This window comes from Spermophilus citellus, assembly GCF_964194105.1.
Source record: "Spermophilus citellus genome assembly, chromosome: 2".
NCBI lineage: Eukaryota > Metazoa > Chordata > Mammalia > Rodentia > Sciuridae > Spermophilus > Spermophilus citellus.
In genome coordinates, this window is record NC_138183.1 from 50,630,087 (window position 1) to 50,653,410 (window position 23,324).

The 23,324-nt window shown below is 38.6% G+C and overlaps 1 protein-coding gene and 1 pseudogene across 2 annotated transcripts; both read right to left on the reverse strand.

The window, feature by feature from the left end:
- Positions 1–5,821: 5,821 nt before the first annotated feature.
- LOC308642635 (interferon alpha-13-like) lies at positions 5,822–6,427 on the reverse strand (the record flags this gene model as incomplete). Its single annotated transcript, XM_081281762.1, has 1 exon — positions 5,822–6,427. The coding sequence occupies one exon, from the start codon at positions 6,425–6,427 to the stop codon at positions 5,822–5,824; it is 606 nt and encodes a 201-aa protein (XP_081137888.1).
- Positions 6,428–21,964: 15,537 nt separating this feature from the next.
- Positions 21,965–22,528, reverse strand: LOC308641515 (interferon beta-like; annotated as a pseudogene). Its single transcript has one exon. The product of its transcript is annotated as an interferon beta-like (transcript).
- Between the last annotated feature and the right edge of the window lie 796 nt (positions 22,529–23,324).

The following is a 23,324-nucleotide window of genomic DNA, read 5'->3' on the forward strand; positions in this document are numbered from 1 at the left end:
GCAAATGCAAGGCATTGGGTTCAATCCTCAGCACCACATAAAATAAATAAATAAAATAAAGGTATTGTGTGCAACTGCAGTTAAAATGTGTTTTTATGTATGTATGTGTATATGTGTGTGTGTATGTGTGTGTGTGTGTGTATCTCGTTTTTTCACTAAAGCATTAAATAAAATGACTTAAATTATTATTCATACTGAAAGAAAAATGTTATATCCTTTTTCTGTCCTAGCTTTAGAAGAAATGAAGTCAACAATATTTTCAGGATGACCTCTTTTGCAATTGATTCCACAGACAAGTTCTCCAATTTCTCGTGGGTTTACAACTTTTGAGACTTTTTATTGAATTTGAAGGTACTGAAACTTCGTGCACAAGGAACCAGGTAGCATCAGCATGAACAAATACATTTCTGTGATTTAACTTATAACCTAACAATTAGTTATAAACAACTGTAACACCTGAATTTCAACTGCTGAAGGAAATATAGAAACCAGCTGACAAATCAAGGAAAATGGATTTCAAAACCACAATCCTTGAATCAGAATCTTGGGCTATCTTCATATTTGATAGAAATATATGGTTTCCAGATGCTCCTCGGAAAATGTATGGATGAGTGGTCTGAGAAGTCATTGATCATACTGAATTATATACTTATCATGATATGCTGTAATGTTGAACTTGGAAAACAGAAAGTCTCAGAGAAGTGCTGCAGGATCTAGAGGCCAGATGTGTGGTGGGATCTTTCAGGCTGGATATCATGGACCCATGACTGGCTCACTTTTCACTTTTCTGATCCCATAGCTCCATTCTCAAGAATACTCTCTGACTCTTCCATAGCTCTGTGACATTCACCTGTTACACTACACAGGAACATGCCTTCTCTGTGCCTTATTACTGAGGCAGCAGTACCCTTCAGATCCTGGGAAACTTTGGCTTGGTCCCTCAACATGTTATTGAACCCTGAAGCTTTGCTTTCATCTTTTAGTTTCATGAACACTGTTGTGTAAATGGTCCCAGTGGCACCCGTATTTATAAATTCTTGAAGGATAACAAAAACATCAATTTAGTAAGGGAGCCCTAAGTCTGCCAAAAGAGATTGACATTGGTTTTCCTTTATTCACCCTACTTTCCAAATATAATCATTAGAATAAAGAGACAATTCAAAGAGGAATTCTCAGGAGGGAAGAAAAAAGCTAGAGGTCATAATGTTTGAAGTATGTTAAGCACTCAAAGGTCACATTTTACATTTTTCTCTCTCTCAGAATACACACTGTCAGAATTATTTTTGATATGAGATTATTAACTGCCTTCTGTTGTTCCATTTAGAACTATGAAAATGTGGTTTCTGCTGATTAGTGCTACCCAACAAGCTACCACCAAGATCACGAATGTTTTCCACTTTCCCAAAGCATTGAGGTGTTTCATTGCATGTCTTCCAAAAATGCATCAATTCCTATTCTAAGCCAATTTATCTTTTAAAATACATATTGATACTGCCATTTTCTCTTTCATCCTTCTAATAGCAGGGTCTTCCACCTCTGGACTTTAAGAAAATATCCCATATTTGGAATGAATTCAGACCAATCTGAGAAAAATCACTAGATATTGGATCAAGGAAAAAGGCAGTGAGTTCTTTGCACTTGGGAACTGAGTCTCCTGCCTAAGGCATTGGTATGCATGCAAGCACATATAACTTGTGAGAAATTCATCTATTTTGTTTAAATAAAATTATTATACATATTTTGAGAATGATTTTTTTTTAAAAAAATCTAAATACCAACATACAGACATAGGAACAAAGTTAAATGTATCCGGCTGATCATTGACTAAAATTTATTTTTCTTTGCTTTCACTTTAAAAGCAATCATTGTTAATTTTGTGTTTCAGTTTGAGGTTGAAGAAACAGCTTCCTGGGGATTCCAAGATGTCAGCCCAGAGGGAGGCAGCATCCTGAGTTGCACCCTGACCCAGATCTCACCTAGTTGGAATACTGCATCTCAGAGAGCGCAAGAGCACCCCGAGACAGCTGGTTTCTGCAGAAATCACCAGCACCGTGAACTCTGCACAGGGCTCAGGGCCTCAGTCTTCCAGTAGGACTCCATAAATGACCTCCCACTACATCTCAAAGTGCTAGAAGCAAAGAAAAAATCAGCAGCAAAAGCGGTAGAAGGCAAGAAATAATTAAAATTGGAGCTGAAATCAATGCAACCCAAACCAAAGAAAGAATTGAAAAAGTTGAGGAGACAAAAAGGTGGGTCTTTGAAAAAACAAATAAAGTTGGCAGACCCTTAGATAAGCTAATGAAGTGAAAGACAGCAAAAAATTCCAATTACCTGCATATGTGATGCAAAAGGTCATCTCACAAGGGACACTACAGAATTACAGAGGAATATTAGAAATTGTTTTAAAACTCATACTCCAATATAATAGAAGACATGGAAGGCATCAAACAGTTTCTTAAGTCATATGATTTGCCCAGATTGAATCAGGAAGATATACACAACTTAAACAGACCAATATCAAGGGGTGAAACAGAAGACACCATCAGAAGCTGACCAACCAAGAAAAGCCCAGGACTGGATAGTTACACAGCTGAGTTCTACAGGACCTTTAAAGAAGAACTAATACCAATACTCTACAATTTATTTCAGGAAATAGAAACAGAGGCAGCACTTCCAAACCCATTCTATGAGGCCAATAACACCCTGATCCCAGTACCAGGCAAAGACACATCAAAGAAAGAAAACTTCAGACCAATATCTCTAATGAACCTAGATGCAAAAATTCTCAATACCATCCTGGCAAACCGATGACAAAAACATATCCAAAAGATTGTGCACCATGATCAAGTGGGATTTATCCCAGGGATGCACGGTTGGTTCAACATAGGGAAATCAATAGATGGAATTCATCACAGCAATAGACTCAAAGATAAGAATCATATGATCATGCAGAAAAAGAATTCCACAAAATACAGCACCTTTACAAGTTCCAACCACTAGAAAAACTAAGGATAACAGGAGCATATCTCCACATCCTAAAGGCTATCTACAAAAAGCCTCAGGCCAACATCATTCTCAATGTTGAAAAATTAAAGGCATTCCCTCTAAAAACCGGAAAAAGACAGGGATGCCCTCTTTCACCACTTCTGTTTAACATAGTTCTTGAAACAGTGGCTAGAGCAACTAGAAATTAAAGGGATATGTATAGGAAAAGAAGAACTAAAATTAGCACTGTTTGCTGACTATATGATTCTATACCTAGAAGATCTAAAAAGCTCCACCAGGAAACTTCTAGAACTAGTAAATGAATTCAGCAAAGTGGCAGGATATAAAATCAACCCCCATAAATCAATGGCATTTCTGTACATCAGTGACAAATCCGCTGAAAGTGAAACTAGGAAAAGCACCCCATTTATAAAGAGCCTCAAAAAAATTCTTAGGAATAAATTTAACCAAAGAGGTAGAGACCTCTGCAATGAAAACTACAACATGCTGAGGAAAGAAATTAAAGAAGACCTTAGAAGATGGAAAGATCTACCTTGTTCTTGGATAGGCAGAATTAATATTGTCCAAATGACCATACTACCAAAAGCACTGTAGAGATTTGATGCAATTCCAATCAAAATCCCAATGGCATTCCTCATAGAAAGAGAAAAAGCCATCATAAAATTCATCTGGAAAAACAAGAGACCCAGCATAGCCAAAGCAATCCTTAGCAAGAAGAATGAAGCTGGTGGCATTACCATTCCAGACCTACAACTATACTACCCAGCAATAGTGACTAAAACCTCATGGTATTGGCACCAAAATAGATCTGTAGACCAATGGTACAGAATAGAGGACACAGAGTCTAACCCATATAACTTCAGTTATCTTCTATTAGACAAGGGTGCCAAAAATATGCACTGGAGAAAAGATAGCCTCTTCGAAAAATGGTGCTGGTAAACCTGGATATCCACGTGTCACAAAATGAAATTAAAAATCTATCACTCACCATGCACAAAACTCAACTCAAAGTGGACCGAGGACCTAGGAATTAAACCCGAGACTCTGCATCTAATAGAAGAAAAAGTAGTCCCTACTTCATCATGTGGGATAAGGCCCCAACTTCCATAAAAATACCGCAATAGTGCAAGAAGTAAAACCAAGAATCAACAAATGGGATAGAATCCAACTAAAATGTTTCTTAAAAAAAAAAAAAAACAGTGAGGTGAACAGAGAGCCTATATCATGGGAGCAAATATTCACCCTTCACACATCAGATAGAGCACTAATGTCTAGGGTATATAAAGAACTCAAACAGAAAAGCTCAAAAAAAAAAAAAAAAAACAAATCAACAAATGGGCCAAAGACCTGAACAGACACTTCTCACAGGAGGATATACAATCAATCAACAAATATATGAAAAAATTTTCATCATCTCTAGCAATTAGAGAAATGCAAATCAAAACTACTCTAAGATATCATCCCATTCCAGTCAGAATGGCAGCTATTATGAAGACAATAAGTGTTGGCAAGGATGTGGGGGAAAAGTTACTCTCATCCACTACTGGTGGGACAGCAAATTGGTGCTGCCAATGTGGAAAGCAGTATGGAGATTCCTTGAAAATCTGGGAATGGAACCACCATTTGACCCAGTTATCCCACTGCTTAGTCTATACCCAAAGGACTTAAAATCAACATACTACAGGGACAGAGCCACATGGATGTTTATAGCAGCACAATTCACAATAGCTAAACTGTGGAGCCAACCTAGATGCCCTTCAGGGGAAGAATGTATAAAAAAAATGGGGCACATATATACACTGCAATTATACTCAGCAATAAAAGAGAATAAAGTCATGGCATTTGCAGGTAAATGGACGGCATTGGAGAAGATAAGGCTAAATGAAGTTGGCCAATGCCAAGAAAACAAATGCCCAATGTTTTTCCTGATATAAGGAGGCTGATGCATATTGGGGTCAGAAGGGGGAGCATGGGGGAATTAGATGAATTCTAGATAGGGCAGAAGGGTGGGAGGGAAAGGGAGGGCGGCAGGGGACTAACAAGGATGGTGGTGGGATGTGATAGACATCATTATCCAAAGTACATGAATGAAGACACGAACTGGTGTCAACATACTTTATAAAACCAGAGATATGAAAAGTTGTGCTGTATATGTGTAATAAGCATTGTAATGCATTCCGCTGTTATTTATATTTTTAAAAAATCAGTAAAAAATAATCAACAACTTCCACAATGCATTTAGGAAGTTGTTTTCATGCTTGTCTTTCATCATATCGATACCTCCATTCATTTCCTCTTAACATCAACATGTCTAAAAGTGACACCACTAAGTTGACAGGAAAATGCAAAAAATAAAGATGTGCATGAAATGAGAACTCATCATAGAAATCATCATTTACAACTAAAATTTCAATTTTGCTTCTCAAGTTAAAATTGGGAAAGAATAAAAAATGTATTTACCGCACCCCTCATCCATGTCCAAGAATATAAAGGTGTTTCAAAACTAAAGAAGTTTCTACAGTAAAATATGCAATGAAGAAAGCAAAGTAAATTGACTGTATAAAAATGCTTTGTTTTATTCATCATACTCTAAATATATACATAGAACAGGAACAAAATAAATTAAATCTTATGATTAGTTAATTAAATGAATATTTAAATAGATAAATACATCTGCAGGGAGGTAAGGGACTGGTGCCTATAGAAACGCATCATTGACTGAAAACATACAAGGAATGGAGTGAATTCTTGTCACAAGGAACCATGAGAGTCTTTGAAATGGCAGAACTTGTGGGAGTGTGGTAAGGTGTGTTCTTCAGTGAGAAGCATTTCCCTGCTGGACCAGGTCTCGTTTCATGCTCCTTAATCTTTCATATAACTTAGGTGAAGAAAGGACGAATTTCATGATTTCTGTTCTGACGAACTCCCAGGCACAAGGCTGGTATTCCTTCTCCTTCAGGTAAACAGTGATCCTGCGGAAGTATTTTTTAACAGTTATTCCGAGAGCTTTTTCCCGCCTCACCTGGTGGGTCACACAGGCTTTCAGGTCCTCATGCTGTTGATCGAGGCCACTGAGGAAGGTGTCCAGGAGGGTCTTGTTCCAAGTAGCAAAGGCCTCCTGGGTGCAAAAAAGGCGCAAGATCTGGTGGGTCATCTCCAGGAGGGCAGCAACAGCTTGAGCCCTAGGCACCTTCTCACCCTCCAACAGCTTCGGGGGGAAGGCAAAGTCCTCTGTGTCATTCACGCAGGAGGAAGTGGGAATTCTCCTCATTTTTTTCAGGAGACTCAGTGCCCCCTCCTCATTTTTCTCAGAAGTTTCAAGACGCAGATTGTGTATCTGAGGCAGGTCACAGCCCAGAGAGCAGGTGTTCTTGCAGCTGAGCACCACTAGGGCCAGCAGGAAAGCCAAGGGCAAGGCCATTGGGGATCTTGCAGATGCTGCTGGGCTGTCTGAGATGGGTGATGCTCAGTCCTTGCTCCAGGGTCTCTGAAGACCTTGCTTTGTGTGGATACCTAAAAGAGAGAACACAGTAGTGCGATTTTATGAATGCCAGTGCCTTCTGGTTTTGCTTTCCTTTATACATTCTCTACTTTGGTTTTCAGCAATGTTTCTAAACCATTCTAGTTTTCATTATTGCCTCCACTTCCAATGTTACCCTTACCTATCAGAGCCTTTTTACAAATTTATTTCTTATTGAAAATGTCATTAAATTTCACTTAGGATATTTATCCTTCATATCTGTATAGGTAGCGTATCTCTCTCTCTCTCTATCAAAATTATGAACTTATGTTTTTATTCAATATAGTTATGAATGACAATATTTAAGCTAAATTACACTTTAAATTTTTGAAATTTAAATGATCTTTATATCTGGATTTGTAATGACTTCATTCACTTGAAGTTAATTGTGATATGTCAAATTACAGTGACTCTAAATTTTCAAAATATATTATAAAACTGAGATAATCTGATCCTTCAATGCGATTATAAAACCTTTCTTAAAAGGATGAAATAATGTTAGATTGTTTTCTTTGCAATGATTTTTAGTACTTTGCATCATATGAGAAAATTATTAAAATAATATAAAAAATAATTTTTAATCTCTACAGTAGCTCAATTTTGTTGTGCATTTTACAAAATTATTGACATGACTTTAACTCGTGTAAGACATTTGGAAGTATCTGAAGATAGGGCAGGAACAGCAAGTGAAACAGAATTAGAAATGGAGCCTGCGAGGGCTGGGGTTATGCCTCAGTGGTAGAGCACTCGCCTAGCAGGTGTGAGGCCCTGGGCTGGATCCTCATCACCACATAAAAATAAATAAACAAACAAACAAACAAACAAACAAACAAATAAATAAAAAGCTATTGTGCCCAACTACAACCAAAAAGTAAATGTTTGGAAAAGAAATGGAGCCTGAGAGTATGACTGAATGACTCCAATCTCATGATAAAACCTTCATCTGTTCCTGCTCAGATGTGGGGTTCAGTCCTTGGATTAAAAAAAGAAACAGAAGGAAAGAAAAACAAAACTCAGAAAATATCTTCCTAATTTCAAATCATCAGTCAATAAAATATTGTGCCATTTGAAATGCAAGTGTTTGTTCAGTGTCCACAAAGCTTCCAATATTTTGAACCCATCATATTTGTAAGAAAAGTGTGGGTTGCAGAGTTTCAGTGGGTTGTGCTACATCACACAGAAATCCTGGCAGAAATCCTAGTAAAATTCTTCAGCCTAATTGGTGACTGATGACTAATTTTGTCTTCTTGAATTTTAGATTTCTCTAATAATTGTTCAGTTCATTTATATTTACATTATAAACAATACCCTTGCTCTAAGGATTTGAAAGGGAATATTTTTGTTTCCAGGAAGGGTAGAGTTTTGGAGTACCAGAAACCACCCTAGTGCCTAAGATTCATTCATACCTGCAAAGATTTTTTTTGTAAATGTGGGTGATAGATCTGGACGACTTCAGTTTCAGTAATGCACTTTCCAGCCTCTGGGCGGCGCTTAGGCACCGCTATGCACCGAAAGTGCCCAAGAGGCAGCGTCAGGCTTTTCTGCCTCCTTCGCCCGCCCGTGATTGGGAGATGTTTGGGGCTTTCAGTTTCCAGTTGTCCTCTGTAGTTGGAAGGAAACACCCTGGCTTGCCTGTCAACTTGCTGCCCCTTAAATACTCTACAAGGCTCTCTCTGTCGGAAGTTAGGTGGACACTTTACCCGCACTTTGGGGACGAAGATCTTTCTGGGGTGCAAGTGCAAATGTTACCCATTCTCAATATTGCTCTACTCTTGGGGATTTCCCTCTGGGGTGAAGTGTGTGTCACCGGAAGGGGATTTTGTTTTTTCTTTGACTAAACATTTTTTCAGCGTTTTGAGGACTAGACGTCTTTTGGATTGTGACTATAGAGATTACGTGTGTTTGGAGAAGTGCCCGCAGCACTTGGAGAAGGGGAGAGATGGAGACAGTTCTGCGGACCAGGAAGGACCAGAATTGCGGACCCCTGCAGGGGAGCTGGAGAGCGCCCTTTCCCTAGAGCCCCAGGAGGGAGACAGCGCCTCTCTAGGGATGCTTTTAGTAATTTTCAGCGATTTCGTTTTCAATGGGATGGCCTTGAAGAAATTTGAAAACGTAAGTAAGGCGTGTTATAATCATATTCTTATCACCAGTTCTTTAGTGAAAAATCGGTTTGGGGGCTGGCGTTGTGGCTCAGCAAGAGAGCGCTCACCTGGCAAATGCAAGGCATTGGGTTCAATCCTCAGCACCACATAAAATAAATAAATAAAATAAAGGTATTGTGTGCAACTGCAGTTAAAATGTGTTTTTATGTATGTATGTGTATATGTGTGTGTGTATGTGTGTGTGTGTGTGTGTGTGTATCTCGTTTTTTCACTAAAGCATTAAATAAAATGACTTAAATTATTATTCATACTGAAAGAAAAATGTTATATCCTTTTTCTGTCCTAGCTTTAGAAGAAATGAAGTCAACAATATTTTCAGGATGACCTCTTTTGCAATTGATTCCACAGACAAGTTCTCCAATTTCTCGTGGGTTTACAACTTTTGAGACTTTTTATTGAATTTGAAGGTACTGAAACTTCGTGCACAAGGAACCAGGTAGCATCAGCATGAACAAATACATTTCTGTGATTTAACTTATAACCTAACAATTAGTTATAAACAACTGTAACACCTGAATTTCAACTGCTGAAGGAAATATAGAAACCAGCTGACAAATCAAGGAAAATGGATTTCAAAACCACAATCCTTGAATCAGAATCTTGGGCTATCTTCATATTTGATAGAAATATATGGTTTCCAGATGCTCCTCGGAAAATGTATGGATGAGTGGTCTGAGAAGTCATTGATCATACTGAATTATATACTTATCATGATATGCTGTCATGTTGAACTTGGAAAACAGAAAGTCTCAGAGAAGTGCTGCAGGATCTAGAGGCCAGATGTGTGGTGGGATCTTTCAGGTTGGATATCATGGACCCATGACTGGCTCACTTTTCACTTTTCTGATCCCATAGCTCCATTCTCAAGAATACTCTCTGACTCTTCCATAGCTCTGTGACATTCACCTGTTACACTACACAGGACCATGCCTTCTCTGTGCCTTATTACTGAGGCAGCAGTACCCTTCAGATCCTGGGAAACTTTGGCTTGGTCCCTCAACATGTTATTGAACCCTGAAGCTTTGCTTTCATCTTTTAGTTTCATGAACACTCTTGTGTAAATGGTCCCAGTGACACCCGTATTTATAAATTCTTGAAGGATAACAAAAACATCAATTTAGTAAGGGAGCCCTAAGTCTGCCAAAAGAGATTGACATTGGTTTTCCTTTATTCACCCTACTTTTAAAATATGACCATTATAACAAAGAGACAATTCGAATAGGAAATCTCAGAAGGGATTAGAACATCATCAATCTAGAAAAACAGGTTGGTCAGGATAGAGTAAAAAGTGAGGATTATGATGTCAATTCCATACTCATGACCATCTTGCTGGGGTGCTGAGAGCCATAGCCAAGTAGGAATGACTCATGGTATTTTGGGTTTAAAGGTGACCCTGCTCAGATCCTGCTGGGAATAGGGCAGTTCCAGGTTTAGGGTGGATCCTGCTGGGATTAGAGCAGATCCTGCTGCCTCAGGTGCTCACTCCTTTGGAGTTCCTGTTGAGTTCTCTGGGGGTTCTGAGAGAATTGGTGTGGGAAGCTGGGTAGAGGCAGGGTGTTCCCGGGAAGTGTGTATAAAGTGTCAGTGAGAGTTCAGGAATAAGTAGTTGCTGTTTGAATCTACAAGGCTGTGGCGGCTCAGTTATTTTGTGCCCAGACAGACTGCGGCACTGGGGGAAGAGAATAGTTTCAGAGAATAGTTTCAGGCAGCTGATTCAATGTCTACAGATTGGTTTCATGAGACCACCAGGGAACATAGGCCCTCAATCCTGGTTCATCAGCCATTTTTCCACCTCAACTCTCTTGGGGCCAACCCTCTGAGTTGTGTCAATGGGGTCATGGAGAGCAATGCTGAGTCCCTGAAATCCTCTGGTCTGACAATCAACATGGCCTCAGAGAGTAGAGTACTATCAATTGGAGCATACATGATCTTGAAGAGAGAGCCAAATAACTTTCTTTAGCAGAGACTGCTATATGACATATGAAGAGGACCAAATGCACAACTCTATTCTTTATTTCAGCTTTTCAAAAAAGGGTTAAGATGTAAATGTTTTTATACATTGCAAAAATTAATAAAATGGAAGGAATATGGATCTCAAAATAATGTTAAAAATCTTTATTCACTAATAATCTAAACCGTGTTTAGATTATATGTAGGTGAATTGTCTTTATTTTTCCAGAATTAACACAGAGATGGATGAAGAACAATAACAACAACAACAAAAAAAGCTAGATCTTTACAGGTGATGTTCTGCTGATGTTCTTCCAGGCTTCCCCCTCTCCCAAACACCTGGCAACCTTTAGTGATCCTAAAGGTGACACTGAGAGAGACATATCATTTTTTTTACTGTCTCCATAATTTTCTTTTCAAATATCATTTTTTTTACTATCTCTATAATTGTTCTTTTCCAGATGTCATAGAGTTAGAATCATAATTTTTAGTCTTTTGACATTGGCTTCTTTCATTCAGCTCTATGCATTTAAGATTCTTCTATGTGGTTTTTTCATTTGTTTGTTTTGGTTTAGTCTGATTTTTTTGTTTGTTTGTTTGGTTGGTTTGGGAATTCCTGTTGCTCTTGGTCACTTGCTGATCAAGTCCAGAGAAGAATTTCTCCAGTGGGTCTCATTCAGAGCAGCAAAAGAGCCCTTGAATATCTGCTACAGCATGTGAAGGAGGAAAAACAATGGCCTCAATTATACTGGAACTAGTTTCACCCATCTGTCCCCATGAAACCTAAAGTCAGTTTTGTTCATCAGACAAGAGGAAAGAGAGTCTCCTCATTGTCTCTAAAGTATAAAGATTCACCTGTTGATCAGACTTTGGCTCTAAGGCAATTCGCAGTTCTGAAAGCAGATAGAGATGCTGAAGAACATCACCAAGCCATTGTAATAGAGAAGGAGAAAGCCACTAAATATCTTGTAGATGTTGCTGGCCTGTCTAGTAATATAGTATCTGAGGATTGGCCTTTGAGTTCTCTGAAGACCTTTCACTATTTGTGCTTTTAAATCAGAAACACAATAGTTTTCATTGACTTGAAGACTTGCACCAAGAACAAGTATCTAGAGTGCTCTGGGTGGAAGAAGTTGAATATCTGCTGGAGGATCCCATGGAGGATAAACAGACACAACCGAGGCCTCCTGGAACTGGCTGCCATGTACCATCTTTCAAGGGAAATGGAAGTCTCTTCAGTCTCTCAGACACAAGGAAGAGGAGATTCTCCTCATTTGGCCCAGTAGCACAATGATGTTCGTACTAAGCAGGACAGAGTTCTGAGGCAGGTCACAGCCCAGAGATCCAAGAGGACCAAAGGTGCCCACCACCAGGATGGTCAATACACCTCCTACTCAGGAGGGCCATGTGGAAATGAGGATGCTGCTGGCCTGATTGATCAGGGGTCTGGGTGAACCTTGGACCCTATCTTCTGTGAAGACACTGTGTCTACACATGGCTTTCAAATGGGGAACACAATTTTCATTTTCTGAACATTTTTCAACACTGTTACTTCTCTTTTTTGTTTTTCTTTGTGTATTCTCTCCATACGACCATACTATGTTATCAGGCTAAATTTTTAATGTTTGCAATGGAATTTGTATTTCATAGTAAACTTCAAAAATACTAATTCAACTGGATACTTTTCAGTCAAATGAGAATGTCTGTGTCTTAAAGATTAAATGTATGTATGTATAGAAAAATTCATACTTACAAACAGGCACATACTTTTTTCATATACAAATATTGCTCCCTTTGTTCAGGAACAAATTGTTAGCCATGATCCTCACCACTTTTACTCTCTTTATTTTACACATAAAGGCAGGTTCTTCAATCCCAAGTATTTCTGTAGTTGTTTAGAGATTTACAAAACCATCTGTGGAAATTACACTTAGTAAGAAGAACTGGGTTTTGTTTGCTGCTTATTTATGAAAGAGCATGAAAATAAGTGGTAATGAGTGTCTCTGTTGTTTCTCTCCTTCCAGAATATATTCATGCAGGACTATGTGGTTAAGTTTCACTGGACCCCAAGTCAGGATTAATGTAGACATTGTCCTTTCTGTCCACCATTTTCTTACTGAGGTCTACAGAACTTCGCAGTCAGACAATAATCCTTGGAGGAACCCTGGTTGTTTTGAGGTACTTATGAAAGTGGATATCTTAACTGCAAGATATGTTATTTCTCCAATACCTCCTCCCTCACAAGGTGGTCTTGACATCTAGTAACACCTCTGATATAGGGTAATAAAGTGTTCTTTGTGGAAACTCTTCCAGATTCACTCCAGAGCAGGCTCACCACATATTAAGGATTTCTGAACCCCTTTACTAGGGAGTGGCTGGTTTCTTCTGACCTGTGCCACTAGAATGTGTGTAAAGGACTCTATCTTTCAGTAATGATATTCTCCTTACCTGGTCCATTGTCTACAGACATGAAAAGTCTGAGAGATTCCCTGAGATACTGATAGCAGAGATTTGTTTTGCCTGAATATGTGGAGTCATTTTCCAATTATACTCATTTCAACTTCAGCAGTCAGGTAATTTTTGTTATGCCAGCAGAGGTTTTATTGCTCAACTCTTAAATTAATGAACACCTGTTATTCTCAAAATTATTGGTCAGTTATCTAGGGGGTTGGATGGATTGTAATTCCCATCAGTGTAGAACAAGGTTAGCACATTTTGTATGTAATCCACAGAAAGCTGAGCATATGGTATATGTGATCCCATCAACACACTTCATGCCATTTCCTTTTGTAGGACAAGAAATTGGTTTTATTTGTGTGTTTCCTTGTTTGGCTTTTATAGACTTCATCATTCATCAGCTTGATGATTCGCAGAAGCCAAATATATTAGCCTTTTAGTTATTGATATCAATGGGCAATCGATCTAAATTTTTACTTATATAACTTTGAGTTTGGTTTTGGAGACCCTGATCCTCAGGAAGGGTTCCAACCTCTGACTTTAAATCAGCCACTCAGTGCAGTATGCACCACCTGTAAAGAAAAGAAAGAGGATTGATCTGCCAGTATCATCTTTTTGTTCAACTATACAAAATACACAATTTTTCACAAAGATCCTTGCCATTAGAAATTGTGATCTTTTACATTGCCAATATCTGATCTGCTGGTAAAATTCTGTTATACTTATTGCTAAATGTACTTAATTACCCTCTAGTGTCCCTTCTTTTCAAGCATTGTTTTCCTTAGTTTGTTTTTAAAGCAGCCTGTATTATAACCATGATTTTAGAGAGATTGTATGACCTCATAAATAATCTTCCCTGTGTTGTGATGATTTGCTGAGACCCAAGAGGAAAATAACACAAGTTTTCCCAGACACTGAAAGAGCCCCCCTCCCTTTCAATACTCTGCAGAATGTTGTGGTACAAGTGTCACTCATGCTTGGGATTCTGATGTTGATCACATTTCTGTGGGAGAAGTCTGAACTGTCAGCATCCTCTTCAATCTCTTTGGTTGTAATGACAAGAAGAAGCAGGTGACTAGATTCTGGCCTCTGATGTTGTTCTGTCTCCTCAAGTTCTGCCCCTGTTTCATTCGATGCTTTAAGCATCTCAGTTCTCCAGATTCTCAAGGAACTGCTGGCTCTTTCAACTTCTTCATAATTCGCGTTGTTTTCTTTGGTTTCTAGCAAGCAAGAGTCCTATTCCTGATGCAGTTTCCTCCTGTAGAATCAGAACAAGAAAGCATCTAAAGAGAGGCACAGATGAGCTCCTGGCTTCTTTGACAAATCACCAAGTGTAATCATGTGGGCAGGGCTCAGCTTGTGTTTCTATGTCCAACAGGACTGCAGTAATCTAATAATAGGCATTAATTTGTAAATTGGCAACTTGCTCTTAATAGTAATGTACCATCAAATATGAGATATTCTTCAATCAGCCCTGCAATTCTGCACTCAGATTGGCAGGTTCTCCAGCCCACTAGCACTTGAACAGTATGTAAAGGGAGTGATTATTAAAATAGGTTACACCGGCTAGAAGCAAGAAATATATTTTTACCCTTTCTCTCTCCACATAGCTGCCAACTGCTCCACAGCTGAAGACAGGATGTTGTGCCTAAAGCTCAATTTTCCCTAAGATAAGAAACTAAAGAAATATTTTTCTTTCAATATTATGGTTAGTTCTTTCCAAGAAATATCCCACTTCAACTCTGGAGAAAAATCTGCAGGGGGACAGTATTCTGCCCAGAACTCTCCTCCTCCCTAGACTGATTCTTGACCATTATCCATCTTGGCCAATAGGTGGCACTCTTTCTATGTAAGCATTTTAACAGTCTCCAGGGTGAAATGAATCATGCTTTCTATTTCCTTTTTGCACCAACTATTATTACATCATTCTAACAGGGGATTTCCTCATTTACAAAAATATTCATCAGGAGGGTAAGGAAAAAAAAAGAAAAGAAGCCCCACTTGTGGGATTTCTGAAAAACCTGGCACTGTCACTCAACTTTTGCTTTTGATACACAAAGGAAAATTGGCAGCCAGAAACCATAATGGAATGGGAAGCAGCTGTATGAATGAGAGGGCAGGGTAATGAGGAGTGAATGAAGAGAACACACTGGATTTTTCTGTAGTGGGGAAGGAGGAAACTGTTGGGATATGAGAGTGAGAGAATGGGATTGAGAAAAGTAGGCAGGATAGGGAAACATGACAGTTTTCAGGATCAGAAATTAAGTTTTTTCTTTTTTATTTTCTTTCTTTCTCTCTCTGTTTCTTTCTTTCTCTCTTTCTTTCTTTCTTTCTTTCTCTTGGTACTGAGGATTGAACCCAAGGACACTCAACCACTGAGCCACATCCCCAGCCCTCTTCTGTATTTTATTTAGAAATAGGTGCTCACTGAATTCTTTAGGGCCTCACTAAGTTGCTGAGGCTAGCTTTGAACTCAGGATCCTCCTGTCTACCTCCTAGCTGCCTGGATTATAGCCATGTGCCACAGCACCTGGCAGCAATTAAATTTTATATCCTTTAACTTCAATTTAATAGGTGTTATAATTTGGATATTGAATATCTCTAAAGGTCCATATAGAAAGGCATGGTCCCTAGGGTGGAGGAATTGGGAAGTGGAATTTTAAGAGGTGAGGCCTGGAGAAAGGTCCTTAAATCATTGAGAGTGTGCTCTTCAAGGGAACTGTGGAATCCCCCAGCCTGTTTTGGTTTGTTTTAGAATCTCCATGACTGGAGTTGTGAGCACTGCTCTAACAGATGTTCCCCTCTTGGTGTACTGCCCTCACCAGAGGACAATCCAATGCATCACCCAGTCTTGTACTTCCACCTCCATGACTTTCTACACGTGTCAAAATAAACTCTCTCTTTACTTGTAGCCTGTGTCAGGTATTTGTTATGGTGGTAGAGTGTTGACTAATATAGAGGGTAACCTGCCTTCCAGATATTTATACAAATCACCATTTTTCTTAATAAAAAGCAAAGTTATTTCCAATGTGAAAGGTGACTATTTTTCAGTCTTCTCTAGGACTGAATTCCATTTTTTAGACTGTCACATTTCTGCAGTTAGTACTGAGAGAAGGTTGGGAGAATTCACTGCTCTGCTATAGATCATAGGAAAAAATAGAGAAGCTTAAGAGGTCCTCTCACATAAATAGTGGTAGAATGGCCCCTTCTATCTCTCTGTGAAAGCCATCTCTTATGAAAGATACTTTGCTAAGGTTTGTTTAATATATTAATTCTCGATATATTTCCTCTTTATTTTATGATTGAGAACATATGAAATTCAGAGAGAAGTTAGTGAATTTCTCAAGACCACACATATATCCTGACTGAATCTAGATTCAAATCAGATTCCTATATTCATTATTGTTTAAGTTTCATATTTTGGAATTCTGCTAAGTTTTAAAATATGCTTTAAACCCACATCACATACAATATTTTGCTTCATTGTCTTCCTTTTATTGTTAGATGCCATTTTACATTTTTTGATTTTTACCTTATTTTATTCTTTAGCTATTAGGGAAAAGAAGTTTACTCTTCCATCAAAGGCTATTATATTAATTTTAATTTGGTTCTATGTGCATCTCCCAGAGTTTATGATTGTCATGAAATTGATGCTCTACAATGCCAATAAAATATTTAATGAGGAAATTCAAGGTATTATGTTATACTAAAGAATAGAAGAATATGTGGCAGTCTATCTCCACTACAAAATTGTGTCTATAATGACAATAGTAAAAACAATGTGACAAAAGGAAAAAGTAGGGAACCAGATTATTATGGTACCTAATCCCTGAAGGCAATTTATATATGGTATTTAGATTTAAGATAAATAATGTATAGAATGCTAATATAGTAGACATAAGTTTTTAATAAATGAATTATTATACCTTCTCCCATTGCTTATCTGTATCCTCCTCCTTCAATGAGAAAACTGACTCCCAATATCTTTCATCTATTTACAATTGTTGGATTCCAGTATACCTTTATATTGTTAACAAAGAATTGTTAACTAGCTGGGTGCGATATCGAATACCTATAATCCCAGTGGCTCAGGAGGCTGAGGCAAGAGGATCTTGAGTTCTAAGCTAGCCTGAGCAATAGCAAGGAGCTAAGAAACTCAGTGAGACCCTGTCTCTAAATAAAATACAAAATAGGGCTGGGGATGTGGCTCAGTGGTCAAGTGCCCCGAGTTCAACCCCCAGTAACAAACAAACAAACAAAAGAATTGTTAACTAAACCAAGAGTGGTAGCACACACCAGTAATCCCAGCAATTCAGGAGGCTGAGGCAGGAGGATCACAAGTTTGAGGCCAGCCTGCACAACTTGGCAAGACCATGTCTCAAAGTAAAAATAAAAAAGGATGGGGATGTAACTCAATGATAGAGAGCCCCTAATTCAATTCCCAGATGAGAGAAAGAGAGAGAGAGAGATAGAGAGAGAGAGAGAGAGAGAGAGAGAGAGAGAGAGAGAGAATATGACTACCTCCATGGAAGACGAGATAAAGGGACCAAAACTAGCTCTTTCTTTAAATTCCCTGTTTCTATCCATGTCACTTCTATCACAGCTGTTGGATCCAACTTCTAGCATTTTCCATACACAGGCCTCCTCTCAAACTTTGCACTGCATGCCTCATGCCTCTCCTCAGCAATTCAGACACCATAACATCTGGGTAGGGCCCTCTTTCCTGAGGCCTGAGTCCCAGCTCTCAAACCTCCCTCCTCTAAGCTCCATAGATACCAGCATCAGTAAGGGGCTTCCTGTCCTCAGAACAATCTCAGTTCCTCTTTTGAGCTTGTGCATCATGACAGGCCACATTTTTCTCATTGTCTTCCCCACCCAGTCTTGGGAGTAGTACTTTTTCAGATCACAAACATCTGTTTATCCAATTTCCTATATCAAATCTATTAACATAATTGATACCATTTCTATTTTTCTAACTGAATAGTGACCAACACAAAAGAAAATTCAAAGAATCAACTGTAAAACATTGGTAAAAATATAGCATTACAAATATATTTTTGCACTGTTTTGAATGGAAATTATTAGAGCCTTATAAGGGACAGCTGTCAGTAAATATGCATATACAATTTGACTAAGCAATTTTACTTCTAGGTAACCAGACATACATGCAGTCTCTCATGGAGAAAAAGGATTTATTTCAGCATTGTTAGGATACCATATGCTAAATATGCATATGCTTAGTCAAATATTTAATTAAATTATATTCTCTCACATAAATTTGAACTTGTGTACTGCAGTAAAAAAAATTTATAGATAAAAATTACATTTAAAAGTGAACTGTTGAATGATGTTTATGATATAACATCACATATGTTAAAACTTACACAACAAATATTTTATAGATGTGTATAAACTATGAAGATAGTCACCAATCTTCAAACAGATGTTAAAACTTGGGAAGGGATAGGAACTGGGAATAGATCTCTTGTGGTCAAGGGGAATTGATTTATTGAAATTGATTACATTTTTAAAATATCAGTATGTATATATTTGTAGAATTATAAAAACACTAGCAAGTATTCATTCACCATCATCTCTTCAAGGTCACGTTCATAACAGTTGCTCTGCAAAGTGCTTTTTTCTTCTCCTTCAAATGCCTCTCTCTTGTCTCTTGTTCCTGACTTCTAGCTGGTTCTTTTGTTCCATGAATATTTATTATCATCATCACTGTTAAGAATTTTTATTTGTTATTACTATTATAAAGTGGTAGTATTTGTTACTATTTCTGATTATTCATTATGAGATCAACACAGTTAATTATGATGATAATAATTATCACAGCTATGACTACTGTGCCCCTGATGCTTTATATAATTTACTCAATAAATTCTCACAATAGCTCAATGAGATTTTTCAAAGTTGAAAAACTATACTTCATCTTCTTATGAAGATGAAGACAATTGCACAAATTATGCAGCAAGTTGATAGAAAGACTAAGGACAGGACCCAGTCAGCAAGTTTACAGTTCATCTGACAAAGACAAGCCAATTGTCTGACTGCATGCAATATTGTGAGATCCATTTTCCTTAAAACTTGCATGGCTTCAGTATATTCTTTAGCCATCAAAATACATGTATTGGGCTGGGGATAAAGCTCAGTTGGTAGAGTACTTAAGTCTTGCAGAAGCCTCTCTTGTCCTTTTGGTCAATGCACACAGGAAGAGCAGGCTTTTCATAAACCAACCATTTTCTGGGCCAAGGTAGTCACATGGCCAGAGAAGGTAGTGGGCTGCCAAGTCCCACTGCAGCGACTTCCTCAGCTTCAGACTTTGTATTTCTACATGGTGCTCTTGTATCTGTATCAAAGCAGAATATAACCATGCTTCAGCCCAGCTTTTGGAAAAGCTGATGTCAGAAGTTGGAAGAAGGGGGAAGGTTGACTTTTTACAAAGGACCAGGCTAGTTTGAGTTGATGGCTGCAGGCCCATCAGGTTGGCACTTTTTTTGGACAGCTGATGTGTAACCACCTTGAGTAGGAACGGGGACCCCTGAGCTCCATGTCACCTTAATAGTAATTACCCTGGACCTGCTCTCAGATTTCTTCTCCTAGAGAATTACTCTTTTCAAAATCTGACTTTTCATTCCCAGATTTCCAAGGAATCTCCATACTGCTTTTCATATTGGCTGCACCAATTTGCAGTCCCACCAGCAATGTATGTGTGTACCTTTTTCCCCACATCCTCGCCAACACTTATTATTGTTTGTCTTCATAATGGCTGCCATTCTGACTGGAGTGAGATGATATCTTAGAGTGGTTTTGATTTGCATTTCTCTAATTGCTAGAGATTATGAACATTTTTTCATATATTTGTTGATTGATTGTATATCCTCTTCTGAGAATGTCTGTTCAGGTCCTTGGCTCATTGGTTGATTGGGTTATTTGTTTTTTGGGTGTTTAGCTTTTTGAGTTCTTTATATACCCTAGACCCAAAGGACTTAAATAAAGCACACCATAGGGACACAGCCACATCAAAGTTTATAGCAGCACATCACAATAGCTAAACTGTGGAGCCAATCTAGATGCCCTTCAGTGGATGGATGGATAAAAAAATGTGGCATATATACACAATGGTATCTTACTTAGCAATAAAAGAGAATAAAATTATGGCATTTGCAGGTAAATAGAAGGCGTTGGAGAAAATAATACTAAGTGAAGTTAGACAATTCCAAATAAACAAATGTTAAATTTTTTCTCTAATATACGGAGGCTGACTCATAGTGGGCTAAGGAGGGGAAACATGAGAGGAATAGATGAATTCTAGATAGGGCAGAGGGGTGGGAGGGAAAAAGAGGGAGCAGGGGATTAGCAAGGATGGTGGAATGTGATAGACAAAGTACAAGTATGAAGATGTGAACTGGTGTCAATATACTTTATATACAACCAGAGATATGTTGTGCTGTATATGTGTAATAAGAATTGTAATACATTCCGCTGGCACTTATTATAAAAAAAAGAAATGAATAAAAAAAGAATCTAGTTTTCATGCTACTCTCTGAACAAATGCATAGTTTCAAGTAAAATTTTTATATACACCCACTCAAAATTTTTGTGAAATTTGGTGGTTACTAAGCCTCTTTGATATTTAGTTTCCTGTCCTATAAAATGGAAAAATGTAGAATAAGTATTCACTATGTAGGCAAACTGCTTATGTAAGGAGGCATATGAAGAGGATCAAATTGAAATATGTACATAGGTGCTCAGCCCAGTGCCTGTTTCATTAGAATCTCTGAGTAAATGGCAGCTGCAAATGACAGTAATAGCCAAAATAGCTCAAGTACCAAGAAGTGAATCTGAAGACCAAAACCTAGCCAGTGGGCATATGCTGGTCAGGTAACCCGGAATTCCTTGGAAAGTTTCATTATCCCAGTGCAAGCACTGGGAAATCGGTGCCTTCAGTTCCTTTGAATTTCCTTTCACCTATGATTCCTGCCTTTTAGCCTGGCTTAAAACTTGGATTTAATTTTGTGCACCTGTCTTGGATTGTTGCTTTGGGATATTCCCAGAATTCTGTCTGACCAAGCTGGGAGGCTAGGAGCAGACTTGGTTTTTGAGAAACATGGAAACAAAACTAGACAGATGGGTAGAGTAAAGAAAGCCCCCCCCCCTTTATTCGCTTTCTCTTAAAACTGACAGACACACTCAAAAGTCCAGAAATCTTGACTGTAGTATGAGGACCAAAATCAAGTTACTTCATAAGTGTCAGAAAAGTAACTCACCCTCAATCTTGAGGGCACACAGATATCTAAACTCCCCTCATGGGCAGAGTATTCCCCAGACAGGAAGGGCTTAGGCTCACTACAAGAGCTAGTATGTTCCTTTGTTTCACCTGAGAGCTAAATTCTAACTTCACAACCATAGAGCCTGGAGCACAGAACAGAAGGAATGGGCACCCCAGGTTTCCACCCCCAAGTCATTTGCTCACCTACTCCCCTCCAATCCCACAGCATAGAACCCATACTTGTTGCACAATAAGGTTCTGATCCCCTTATTATGAAATACCTTGTATATTACATGTGGCTTCTTTGGAATTTAAATTCCTCAGGGAAAGTTAAATGTCAGGATTTTATAAATCAACTTGAAATTGAAACTACCACATGGATTTTTGCATCATAAATAATTTATTTTCCAATGTAACTATTTAAATAAATAATAAAAATAACTTAATTCATAAATTAATTTAAAAAGTTAAAAAGGCCGATTGTCTTTTCTAAGGTACCCCATTTTCTGTCTGTCACTGAATGAGCCTCTGCTGGTTGAAGAATGCCTGAACTCATCGTCTGGTCCAGACATGGTGCATAGTGGGCTATCTTCAGCTTTGGAATTTGTCTGTAAGTCTGTTAATGAAGGAGAAGTTCCAGAAGAGTTCCTCTCTGATGACTGTCCAGGCACAGCTGCTGTACTCCTTGGCCTCCAGGTATGTCCGGATCCTCCAATACTAGCTCTTCAGGCACAGGATGGTCCCGGAGTATGCCTGTCTTTTGTTTTCCTCCCCCAGTTTCTCTACCACCATTGTGTTCAGGAGGTCCATCTGCTGATGGAGTTCACGAAGGAGGTCCGTGACAATGGTGTTTTTCCAGTCAGGATTATAGTAGCCTTCTTTGAAAACATGAAAGATGTCCTGGACCATCTCATAGATGACAAAGGCAGCGTGCTCCTTCTGGAACTGCTGTGGATGTTTGATCTCCTTGGGGATCTTGAAGTCCATCCTGTCACTGAGGCAGTCTACAGGCCTTCCATTCAACTGCTCTAGGAGCTTCTGACATTCCACACTGCTGTTGAACTGTTGGAGTCGAAGCAGGTTGTAACTTAGGGAAAGAGCTGTGGTGGAGAAGCACAACAGGAGAGCCAGTTGGAGGATGCACCTGTTGTTCATGATGACAACCAGAACAGCACTGCCTACAATCTATGCAAGGTTGCACAGACTGCAAAGGTCTGCAATGTGAATGTCCTGGCTCCATGGGGATGGGCTATTTATATGGGATGGTCCTCTCTGTTTCAGAGGAATTTCCCACTGTCAGTTCTCTCTTTCATTTTTACTATGTAATTTTCTTCTTATTGCATTCTTAAGAGTTTCTAAAACTTTTTATTTAAACTCCTGATTACTCTATATAATGTATATTAGGGAAAATATATACAAACTGTGAGAATTCCTAATATTGTATAAAGTTTCAGTAATTTCTAAAGCAAAAGGGGAGAAAGGGACTTCAGAGGAAACAGAGAAGCCCCAAATAGCTAAGAGTCATTAACTGAAAAGCCACTCATACAACAGCAGCTGTGTTAGGGGTTTTGTCTATTGCAATGGTAGGTTCATGTGCAAGGGTCTGAGGGAGTTCTGAGAGACCTTGGAATAGTGCAGGGAAGAGAAAGTTTCAAACCAACTGTGTCTGAAATAGTGACACGTCTTCCATTTTGTTGGCTTACATCCTTGCTCTTGAAATTGTTAGCCACCATGTGAGGGGTCTGACTGCCCTGAGACTACTGTACTGTAGGAAAGCACAAAGTAGCTCAGGGGAGGCCAGGTGGAACTTGGCAAGACAATTTAAATGTTTAAGCAATGGAATCCCTTTAACTTGCAATATTATGACTAGAAATCTACCTATGACTGTTCCTGCAGAAGTGTGTGTGAATGTATAACACACACACACACACACACACACACACACACAATA